Source organism: Coturnix japonica, chromosome 9 (genome assembly GCF_001577835.2).
Source record: "Coturnix japonica isolate 7356 chromosome 9, Coturnix japonica 2.1, whole genome shotgun sequence".
NCBI lineage: Eukaryota > Metazoa > Chordata > Aves > Galliformes > Phasianidae > Coturnix > Coturnix japonica.
Genome location: NC_029524.1, coordinates 3883405 through 3894785, shown reverse-complemented (window position 1 = coordinate 3894785; position 11381 = coordinate 3883405). Strand labels below are relative to the sequence as shown.

Below are 11381 nucleotides of genomic sequence, written 5' to 3'. Positions count from 1 at the left end.
CAGGTCAGCCTCTGTACTTCCCATGTTCCCCAGGGATCTCAGCAATCCTCTGTCCACACAACATGCAGCACTTCCCTTTTTCTTTCACTACACCAACTCATAGGCCCCTTTTTCTACTACCCAAGCACCAAAATAAAAGCAGGATACCTAGAGCCCCTCAAAAACCACATCCAGCAGCATTCGACAGCGTTTGCCTTATTTCAGTCCAGTGGAAGCAACCAACTGTGACAGCTTTGCAATAACAACAAACCGCAACTGTGCCAGCATTAATACAGAGATTTAATGGAGTCCTCGCACGCTAATGCTCCATCTGGGATCCAGTGACTTTCACACCTTCACAAGAAACAGAAGTTGGTTCCCACTCAATATTTAGAGGTAAGAAAAGGGATTCTCAAAAGTCTTTACATCACAAAGAAGCACAAGCAACAGTGACTTTCCAAGAAGCTTGTTCTCCTATATTGCTTTAAATGCCTTGAAAATATCATTCACACAAGGGTGAAGTGTTTGCCATCCCGTGCCTTAAGTAATGCCTACGATAGGATAAAGGAACTCTGGAGCTGTGATATGAGACTAGCAAGTGACCCTCTCAGCATGCACCATAGCAGAGTTCAGAGGGGAAACCACACACCTCACCTGCACCAACCCGCAGTGTGCTGACACTCAGCAGCACTTCACACTTCCCCTGGAAAATCGTTGCCTTGGCAGCCTCTGAGTAGCAGAACTGTTGTGCAAGAGCTGCTGTTTCTGTTCAAAATGCACTCGTTATGCCAATACATCTGCGGGACCCTGTTAGTCGAAGGTCTGCAAGCCAGCTGACATGGATAGCAGTGGGGTTGTGGCGGGAGCCAGCCATAAGCATCAGGGAAGGGAACCACTGGGATTCATCCAGCCTGCTGCCAGCAGCTGTGAACCACTCACATCCCAGCAGCTGCTGCTTTCCCCACATATATGCTGTCCATCCAGTAAAAACGTGAAAAAAAAGGTGGCATTTGCCACCTTCAGGGCAGGCAAGGGCATTACTGTACAGGTACAACTGGAGCAGTACACCTTCCACAACGTGTACACACCAAAGCTCTGCAGTTGTTAGGTTCTCTCTAAGTAGGTTCACCTGGAGCAGCCGTGACCCTCTCCCACACCATTTGGAGTGGGCTCGATCCCTGTCTGCAACTCCCAAGCTCTCCCGTTCCATACCAGGTAGAAATGAGCTTCCTGGTTCTCTGCTCTATCACCTCCCCAGACTCCTGCTTCCACCTGCCTCTTGGCGATGGTTATGGCAGAGATCCAGCTCTGCTCCCTTCAGTCCGTGTGCCGATCCTTCTCGTCCTTGGGAAGCAAAAGGCTCGACCTGGCTGGGGAGCTGGTGGCCCTCTTGATCACCTCCATCCACCTGGGAAAAGAGAAAGAACAGGGCAATGGGATTGCTCAGCCCCTCACTCACCAACACAAGCTCTTGCTTTTGTTATAGCTTGCATTACTTCCACCACACCTCACAAGACATCTGCTTTTTACCCTTCTTCCTTCTACAATTGTGTTTTAAAGGGAAATACTTCTGTTTCTAATAAATGAGCTGGTTCTTCAAATGAACACTTGAGTTGTGGCAAATATCCTGCAAACATGGAACAGCCCCACAATGCTCTGAGCTCCAGAGCTTAGTAGAGCACACTGTGTTCTCTCAGAACTGTACACTAAGTACTTATGCATGGAGGACAGGCTGGCAATACTTCCCTTAGTCACACAGATTGCTTTTCTTACAAGAACCAACTTGCTTATATGGAAAAAAAGCAACAATGAAGAAAGCAAGACAAACATCAACACTACGTTAGACTGAACTTGCTGCATGATTGCAGATTGAAGAGCACAACCCTGCTCTCTCAGGTAGCTGCTATTTGTGCTGCTTTCCCAAGGGAGGGACAGCAAATGGTGCCTTCCAAAAAACCAACCCTATAGTGCACAAAGCAAAGTGAGGGTTTTGAACCCCTGGGACAGAGCTGAGCCTCCTGCCCTGGGTATAATCACAGCCTTCCCCCATAAGGATGTTTCTGCATGTTGGGTGTTGTGTGCAGCCCCTCAGAGCAGGAGGCAGTGGAGAGCAAAGAGAGTGCTCTGCATTACAGCCAGTGAATTAACAGTGTGTTACATACTGAGGAATAAATAGTAAGAAAACATAAAATTACCTCTCAAAGGTGTATTTGCTCTCAGCCCTGAAGAAATACACGTGGGATTTGAACTGCAGCTTGAAGACATAATCCTTCTGAATGCCATCCGCCTCCACGGGGGAGCTGACCACGTAGCCAAGCAGCGGGAGGCTGGCCAGGGGATAATCATCCTGCAACAGCACAACAGCACAGCCTGAGCACCAGCCAGGCCATCATGACTGCCCTGCTGTCCTGTGCTGCTAAGGGCTTTGTGGTTTTGCTTAGGAAGGAATGGAGGAGGATCTGCCTTTCTCTCTCGCAAAGCATGCAGTGGATGCTGACATCTCCCCAGCTCCCTGCACCACATTCACAGAGTGCTGCTCCTGTCCCTGCTGCCCCCAGGGCTCCCTGCTGCCCCTCCTCACTGTGGCTGAAATTCCAAGCGTGACCCTACGTGAACATGAAAACATCGTTCCCTAAAGAAACACGCCCTCAAGAAACCTGAATAAAATACTCAGGTTTGGGGACTGATAAGATGAAGAGGCACACGTTGCACTGCACAGCTTGTCACAAAACCGGGTGCTGAGAGCACCACGGGCAGAGAAACTCCTGATGCCTGTGCAGCTGGTGACTGTGCTGCAGCCCCAGGTGAGACACAGACCAAAGGCTGCTCACTCACTGAGCTCCACTCATCAGGGTGTTATGACATCCTTGCCCTCAAATGCAGACAATAAGCACTATTAATAAATCCTGATTCAATCCTGCAAGAAGGGCCTGTGGCCCTACAGAGACCTGACTTCACTATGTTCTACCAACCATTCACCTGCTGCTCTCCTTCAGATTGCAAGGAGAGGCACCTGGAACTGAACGCAAAGAGTCTCCAGATTCAGCCCAGCCCTTAAACACCAATGTGCATCCACATGCTCACCTGGTGTGTTTTGTAGAAGAACAGGCAGAAGTTGGTGAAAACGACCCAGAGCTTCTGCCAGCCGTTGCTGTTCTTGAACTTCCTCAGCAGGTACCCAGAGAGCTGGTTCTAGCAAGAACAAACAGAATGCTGCCATGAAACCACTGACTGCTGTCCTTGAGAGAAAAGTCAGCTGCTGCAGTCAGAAACCCCCAGCCCTCTGATGTAACTGCTCTGCCTATAGCAACCCTTATACTCATGTTTTAAATGGCCTCCTGCACATTACCTCACTGGGGTACAGGCTGCCCAAGGAGGGAGGCCAGTCACCATCCCTGGAGGTGTTCAGAGCCATGGAGATGTGGCACTGAAGGACATGGGCAGTGGGCACGGTGGGGTGGGCTGGGGTTGGACCTGGGGGATCTCAGAGGTCTTTTCCAACCTTAGTGATTCTATGGTTACATATGGTGACATTCAGCTCTGAGGTTTAAGTGCCCACTAGCTCTCAGTATTCTGCCAGGCAGTGCACAGCAGTGCAACTCTGACTCATCTCTATGGCCAGCCCTGTCTTCTGCAGGCTGTAGCCAGGAAACAGTGACAGCCACAAGGGCATTCATCCCTTTATTCATCTTTTTTTCACTTCCCCCTCCCCCCAGCTTTATATATAAAAACCCCCAAAACAAGAGAAGGAGGAAAAAACAGAGAAGAAACAAAGATGACAAAAGCCAGAGCTGTGAACAGAACACAGCAGCTGTGCAAAGCCAAGCCCCAGAGGGAAGCAGGCTGCAGGTGAGGGCTACATGGTCACTGCTGCACCCCAGGTCGAGTCCCCAGCATCTGTGCGACGGGGCAAGGAACCCTATGGCACTGAATGAAGGCAAATGGATCATAACAGGAGAGAAAGGCAGCACACACACAGCAGTGTTACACAAAGAACCCTTCTGAGAAGCAGAGATAGGAGAAAATCCTGCATCAGCGAGGCAGCATCACAACTGCTGCTGGATGAACCTTGTGCTAACACAACACATGGGTTCACCAAAAGAAGTCAGCTTCACTTGGCATCCCACAGCTCCTCCCACCAGCACAGAACTTGAGAGGGTTTTACCTGGATCATGCACAGGTAATCAGAGAGGGACAGGCTCTGGTTCCGGTACCAACAAACATGGGTGATTGTGTTGGGCCGTTGGGCCTGACCCAGCAAATAGCGAGGAGGAAGCTCTGGAGAAACAGCAAGAGAGCAGAAAACTGAGCAGAGAAAAGGGGGAGAGAAAGAGAAAAACAGAACATTAGGATAAGAAAAGTGATGCCGCAGAAGTGTCTGTTAAAGGAAAATGGATTGTGAAAGAAGTGATGGTGTTAGAACATGGAATGGAGTGAGGAAAGAAGGTGCTGGAAGAACTCACACGTTAACTCCCAGAGCCTGTGGTGGGCAGGTTGCAATACAAGGACACAGAAGAGCAATGATATATATATAAGGTATATATATATATATATATACCTTCCCAGGTATACCATCATGGAAAGGAAGGCTTCTTCCCTCTGGTAGAAACCACTTTGCTGGCTGAGGTGTCCAACTTCCAGACCCTGAGCCAACATAACACTGTAGGACCTCCTTACTGACATGCGTGACGTACATTCTGAAAACCTAGAAGCTTCAGAGCCCAGCTGTAACACCTTCCATTGATGTGCTCTAACTGCAGGGCCAAGAAGGTACACGGGCATAGACGCAGCACCCTGACTCACTGCTGTTTGGCTAGCGAGGGACATTCCTTTTCTCTTTATGGCATTTAGGATATTTCCTACTTCTGGACATCTTCCAAGCACTCCAGGAAGGATCCTACCCAGCAGACCCTGCTAACTGCCACCTAAAGCATGCCTGAGGTACAGCTGCCAGCAGCACACTGAGCAGACATCTGCCTTATTAGATGCTGCAGGACCAGCACCAAAACGTGCCAGCAGTGCCACACGGAGCCACACTGAGGGCTGAGAGCCAGAAGACACAGACATGCATGAAGATGAGTGGACATGCAGCGGCCTTTCAGTCATCCGTGCTCTCCCACAGACAGCAGAAATGCAAAGTAGTGGAGGATGAGCAGAGGCTGAGGCAGCTGAGATGCACAGAGCGAGAGGCCGGAGCTGCGCCCCGCGGTACCTCGACAGCCACACTGTGGTCAGTCATGGAGACGCTGGTGTTGCGGTACCAGCACACGTGCATGGTTGTGTTGGCACGGTGGTGGCTCTGCCTGTCCAAGGAGCTACGGGAAGAGTGTATGTCATCTTCGGACTCCTGTTCTAGGGAGACCTCGTCAGAGGATCCTGGGGGAGGAGAATTCGGCAGTGGTTTAAGAAAACTGTGCAATAGAGAGCAAGAGAAGCAGGTGTTCCTTTGAGAAAGAGCAGTGTTTCGTTTTTTCTCCTTACAAGGGTCCAGTTTTAAAGTACAACAACTAGAATGTTGAGCTGCTTGTTTTGGCTTCCATTACTCAGCCGACTCCACAGTGTGGGGAGAATAAAGCCCAACACAACAAAACAAGCAACAAACAAGCCCTCCTTCCCCCTTTACACCCCCCCTTCCCCCTTCACACACGCTTCATCTTCAGTTGATCCTCAGCAAGGAACAGGAAAAATGCTCCAGGGGGGGACACCACAAATTTCAGCACATCCATAACAATGCCAGAGACAAGCACCAGAGTGCTGGGCTATAAAATAATGTGCTCATCTCCAAAGACACCACTGAATTTATGGACAGGAAAGAGACTGCTTGGTTAAATGGAGAATATACAAGAGATAAATAAGGAGCTTAAAAAAAATCAAGGATTCAAGCAGCTGGAGCATCTCTGCTGCATTTAAAGCCATCAGGAGCATCAGCCTAGGAAGACAAGCATATTAACTTGAACTAAAACACGACCAGAGCACAAGAGATCTCCATTACCGTAGGAATTATAAAATACTCCATTTGTGTCATCAAATTTACAAGGGGAGACACAAATGGGACTCAACACCTGACCATTTTCAAGAGCGTGGGAAACACCACTTACTGTTGGAGCGGTTGCATACGGAGTTGTCCAGAAGCATGTCAGATTTCTCAGTGGATTTTTTAGCCATTTCAATTGCCATGTTTAGGTCTTCCATCCACTTCCCCATCTCCAAGCGGGTGCTGCAAGACAAACAGTGTGAATGGTGACCAGCTCAGCCTGGAGCCTTCACCACTATCCACAGCCTTGGAACAAGTTTAAAAGAACCATTTTAAAATGTGGACTTCATGAGAAACTGAATGAGTAGACAGCCATAGGACTGATTACGTGGCTCATGTCATGAGTACAAGGTAAGAACTCTATAGCTCACACATCTATACCTATATTTGTCACTATGCAACAGAGTAAGGTCTTCATCTGGACATTGCCACAAGGTAGTGGAATTTCTTCTTTCCCTCCTGCTACATGCACAGTTGTTTTGCAAAGTGCTGTATATAGTCACACTCTTGGCTATTTGGTTGGGAGGCTGGGGCAAAACCAGAACAGCACTGAAGAATATCACTGTAATACAAACGTGTGCTGAACTAAAAAGGCAGCACAGACTCAGTCAAACATTTTGCATCCTTTCTCCTTGTCACGTTAATGAAAAGATCAACACAGTTCATACACTGGGGTACCAAAGGGAGTCACACCAGGCTCAGATGGATTTATTCAAGGTTAGTCAAAGCACTGCCTGATTAACAGCTGAATTAAAGCCTGTATGATTTGTGTTAGCGTACATATTCCATTGTGACCACGGGACACATAGAACAGCCCTGGAGGCTCTGCACCAAACAACTCCTTGGAGGTCTCTCTCAAATCCACATGCACAGGGGAAAATAAACGTTACCTTGCTGCCACTACTATGGTCTTCTGTGCTGAATAGATTGTGAAGCAGTGTGGGACGGCCCATTCATTCTCACTCTCCTCCACCTGCAGGAAAAAAATAACAAGCTTTTTCTCATCCCTGCTCAGTGAGCGATGAACACCAAAAGCCACTCGTCAGCTGGCCATGAATTTGAGCCTCAATATCATTACAACACAGTAGAAATAATTGCAAAACAGCCACTTTTATTTCTAAATGAATATTACCTACTTTTTGACTATTTTGGCTCTATGTTTAAAGGGACATGTGTGGTGTCTTTCTACTGATGTATCTCTTAGCTGCACAGCACAACACGTAGCAGGGTGAGAAAAAGGGGATCCTGAACAGGATTAGGCCTGTTACTTACCGGTGGGTCAAGCACTATCAGCTGCAAATCAAACACAAAAACAACAGTCCTGTTAGAATATGGGGGTGGGGACACAGGAGGGTTGATTTTATGCCTAGGCATCTACATTGCAAACAAAAAAAGCCCAGACAAATCCATGTTCCAGATCAGATTCTCACTGCACCATGAAAATGAATGGTCAAACATGCTCCAGCTGTTTTGCTAATGAGATGAAAGAGATAAGCTTATTGCCTGCAGACGAGTCTTTGTTTAGCATGTAGGCTGAGGCACGTGGAGGTCCCATCTATCTTTAGTAGGGCACAGCTGATCCCACGAGCCTGGAGCCGCTTCAGTCCTTCCATCCCTGCAGGAATGCCCCCAACCTGCCCGAAAGCACCACAGTGCATTAGGAAATGACTTTGCAGCTTGAAGCCACTTACCAGCATGCCATGCAGAGGAAGATGGCCGTGAATTTTGAACTGATTTGTCCCCGTCACCCCTTTGCTTGTGTAAAGTAACATATCTGAGAACTGAAAAACAGAAGAACACAATTGATTCTGAGGACTGCAGGCAGTACCAAGTATTTTTCACATCTGCTGTTTAAAGGCTACAGACATGCAAAAACAGCTTCTCCATCACTGTGGTGTGCTCTCCCTAAAACGTTTGTGAACATTTGCTTCCTTATTAAAAGTATTATTTACAAGAGAGAAAATTAAGTTTGTAATTCTGATGAGACTCTGGCACTGAGAACAGACAGCATCGTCACATCAACAACCATCACTTCACAATGAGTTTCCCATCGTAAGCACAGCAAAACACTTTCATGGTCCGCTTTATCTTGAAGGCCCTGAACACTGTAGGAAAGCAGAAGCAGCACCCACCAGAAAGAACATCCGCTGCTGTAAACCTTTCTTGGTGAGCTTGTACAAGCAGCCTTCCCGGATAAATTCCTGCCAAGGAAAAGAAACAGTGATGCAAAGCTTCGACTTCCCCAGCCACACAGAATTCCAATGGTTCTTTGTTCTCATCCCAGAGCATACAGATGTTGATTGGTGCCCAGCAATGATCCCCAAGAGATTTGATAAATGCCAAACAACATCTTTCCTTCTGTTTTGTCACATGAATCAGATCCTTGCTGCAACCAGCATTTAAATCAGTGAAGCAAGAGAAGGAAAAGGAGCAGAGTTTCTGTTGGGTTTCAGCAGTTCACCTGTTAGACTTACGTCCCACTGCAGTGACTGCCATCACATCCCAAAAGCATAAGCGATGCTCCTGTACTTATGCTCAGTACATCTAGCAAAAACAAACAAACAGAAAACCAAGCAGGAGCTAAAGAAACTCTTACAGAAACAGTCACCAAAAGCACTTTTATCCAGAGATGCACCTCTCACCACTATGACCACAAAGAGGTCACATCAGACATACATAAGCAGGGCTGCTAACGGGCTTTTGTTGAGTATGACATCCTGCTTCCCACTCTAACACAGCCCTGCACCCAGGTGGAACCAATTTCTGCCCCACTGACAACATGAAACTCTGGCTGGAGTTGAAGCAGAAGCATTTGTGATCTACTTCCCTACCACATTGCTGGGAGCTAAACATGACCTGCTATGAAAACAATTATTAACCACTCATCGCACAGAGGCAACCAAGGCAGTGGTGATGCACATTGAGCAATGCGTTGCAATGCAACACCTCGGTCATAAAAACAACAAAGGCTTCAAAAACCCAGCAGGGCTGCTTACCCGACCAGGTGCTGTGAGGTTGTCAATACCAATCAAGTCATGCTGCAGCTCTGTCAGCTTCTGGAAATTCTCCAAGCGGATAAGGCTGTGCTGGAGCTGGGAGGTCATCTCTGTGACTTCCTTCAGGGCATCTGTATGGGAAATGATGCCAATGGGATCAGAAGGAGGAGACAAACCCAGGTTATCCTTGCAAAGTTGATTCTGAAACTGACAGCTGGATTCATTCCTAAGAAACACTATATAGAGAGAGGCAAAACAGCGACTTCACAGGATCTTCACAAGTGACTTCAGAGTGTCTCCTACGCCTGTGGAGATTATGGTGGCACATCTAAGAAGTAACAACCACGCAGCCAAAAGTCAATTGCAAAGTAAGGAACAACTACTTTCTATTCAGTGCAGAGAACTTCAGAGCTCTGCACCAGAGCATGACAAGACACTGGTAAAACCTGGTACCGTAATGAAAAAACAAAATTCATATTTCAATACAGTTTAAGCACCTCTTGAACTAAGCCACCTCCTGACACTTTCCTGCTTTTCTACTTGATAGGCTGTAATTCCTTTCCTGGATATTTAATCAGAGAACACATCTGGCAGTTCTGCTTTCAGCAATCTAAACCAAAACCTCTGCATTTCTCATGGCTGCATGGGAGAATAAGAGGGGTCTCAAGAGGAGAAAAGGAGAACGTATGCTGATTGTGCAGCTGCAAAGCTTGCTGTCTCCTGCAGGGTACCTGCCATGCAATTTAAGACCCTGCCCACCATGTGTGTACAGCTGAGTGCTCACTCACTTCGGCAATCTGCAAAATCCCGGTGCTCTGCTGTGTAGTGCTTGCAAAGCCTCCCCAGGATCAGCTTGTAGTGCATCAACCTCTGGATTGGCTTGAGCAGAAACGTGTTGAGTGGCAGATAGCAAACTTTCTGCAGCTCAAACTCCTTATAAACCATTTCCAGTTTCTTCAGGCGTTTGGTTGCTTTCTCCAGTTCTGTCAGGACCTCGTCATGCTTCTGCAAGTAACTTGTAAACTCCTGTTGAATGGCACAGAAAAGGCCAAAGAGACTGCTACAGATTTTGCAACAATAAGAATCTGGCCACCACAGCACAAGCATATCTGCCCCACTAGGTCCTCAGCCCCAAACAAAGGTACCCCCATTTCAGAATGTACACAGTTAAGAATGTTTGGATTTTGATATTAATCAGCCTCATGAATCAGTGTCTCCATAGGGGTGAGCTGAAGTAGTGCACAGATAGGAACACAGAGAAACTACTTACATATTTCTCTTTTGTCTTCTGCTCAGTAACTAACACACAGCCTTTCCTCAAGTTAAACACAGGCAGAAAACAAGCAGCCCTACCATTGAGCCCTGCAGTAAATATTCTGTTTCGAACTTGTTTAGCAGCAGGAATCGTTTGCTTCAAATTAAAATCCTGGGGATTTAATCAATGGGGAATGGCTTTAAACTGTGACAGGGGAGGTTTAGGTTGGATATGAGAAGGAGTTTTTCACCCAGAGGGTGGTGACGCACTGGAACAGGTTGCCCAAGGAGGCTGTGGATGCCCCATCCCTGCAGGCATTCAAGGCCAGGCTGGATGTGGCTCTGGGCAGCCTGGGCTGCTGGTTGGTGACCCTGCACACAGCAGGGGATTGGAATGAGATGAGCATTGTGGTCCTTTTCAACCCAGGCCATTCTATGATTCCTGAATGTTGAACTACCACCTCTGTCAAAAGGAAGAATGGAACCAGCAGCCCTGGCCCTCCATGATCCAAATCCTTCAGCTACCTTCAGAGTGCGCATGTTCCTCAGCATGACATCTCCAATGCGTTGATAATCTCCTTTCACGTGAGCATTTGTTTTTCCTTCCCTGAAACACACACAGAAAGATTAAATAAGAAGGCAAAGTGGGGGAGAATGGAAGATGTTTCTGTTTCCTCCATCCAAACCCTTCTCTCTTAAGGGAAGCAGAACTAACGTTAATCCCACCTCTGTCCATTTCAGCTCCCCTTGTCTCAATGGAGGCTGCATAGAACAACAAAACCAAAAGCCTGGGGAACTGAGAAGGGAAAAGGATTTGCCTGAAAGTCTATTACAGATTTCAACCCTTCAGACTTTCTGAGTAAATGTCATTATTACAATCCTGCCCAAGTGTATGAATTTGTTTTTGCTCATGCTTCACTGATTGTATTTTTTCCATTTCCCTCACTTCAGATTCAGGTTGCTTTAATCTTACATGATGGCCTTGATGGTTCTTTCCAGAGCAGAAAGCTTTCTAAGTGAATTGGAACACTCAGGTACATACAGCAGATCGATTCACCAATGCAAAAAGAGAACAAAAATCATCTAATGTTTCATCATCACCAGGAGGAGGGAAAAGC

General features: G+C 47.2%; 1 protein-coding gene across 9 annotated transcripts in view; it reads right to left on the bottom strand.

The window, feature by feature from the left end:
* Positions 1-258: 258 nt before the first annotated feature.
* FARP2 (FERM, ARH/RhoGEF and pleckstrin domain protein 2) overlaps positions 259-11381 on the bottom strand; it is a 47082-nt gene continuing 35959 nt past the window's right edge. For 4 of the 9 annotated variants that reach the window (XM_015871067.2, XM_015871070.2, XM_015871069.2 and 1 more), the window contains 12 exons: positions 10789-10870; positions 9798-10035; positions 9010-9140; positions 8146-8214; positions 7705-7794; positions 7286-7306; positions 6904-6986; positions 6078-6196; positions 5192-5355; positions 3064-3171; positions 2175-2326; positions 259-1387 (listed from right to left, as the gene is read on the bottom strand). In XM_015871067.2, the coding sequence (XP_015726553.1) occupies positions 1297-1387; positions 2175-2326; positions 3064-3171; positions 5192-5355; positions 6078-6196; positions 6904-6986; positions 7286-7306; positions 7705-7794; positions 8146-8214; positions 9010-9140; positions 9798-10035; positions 10789-10870 (1348 nt within the window). In that variant the 3' untranslated portion in view covers positions 259-1296. Of the gene's footprint in view, positions 1388-2174; positions 2327-3061; positions 3172-4144; positions 4285-5191; positions 5356-6077; positions 6197-6903; positions 6987-7285; positions 7307-7704; positions 7795-8145; positions 8215-8474; positions 8558-9009; positions 9141-9797; positions 10036-10788; positions 10871-11381 lie in introns of those variants that run through there. The other 5 variants (XR_001557071.2, XM_015871071.2, XM_015871072.2 and 2 more) reach the window with 5 other exon arrangements.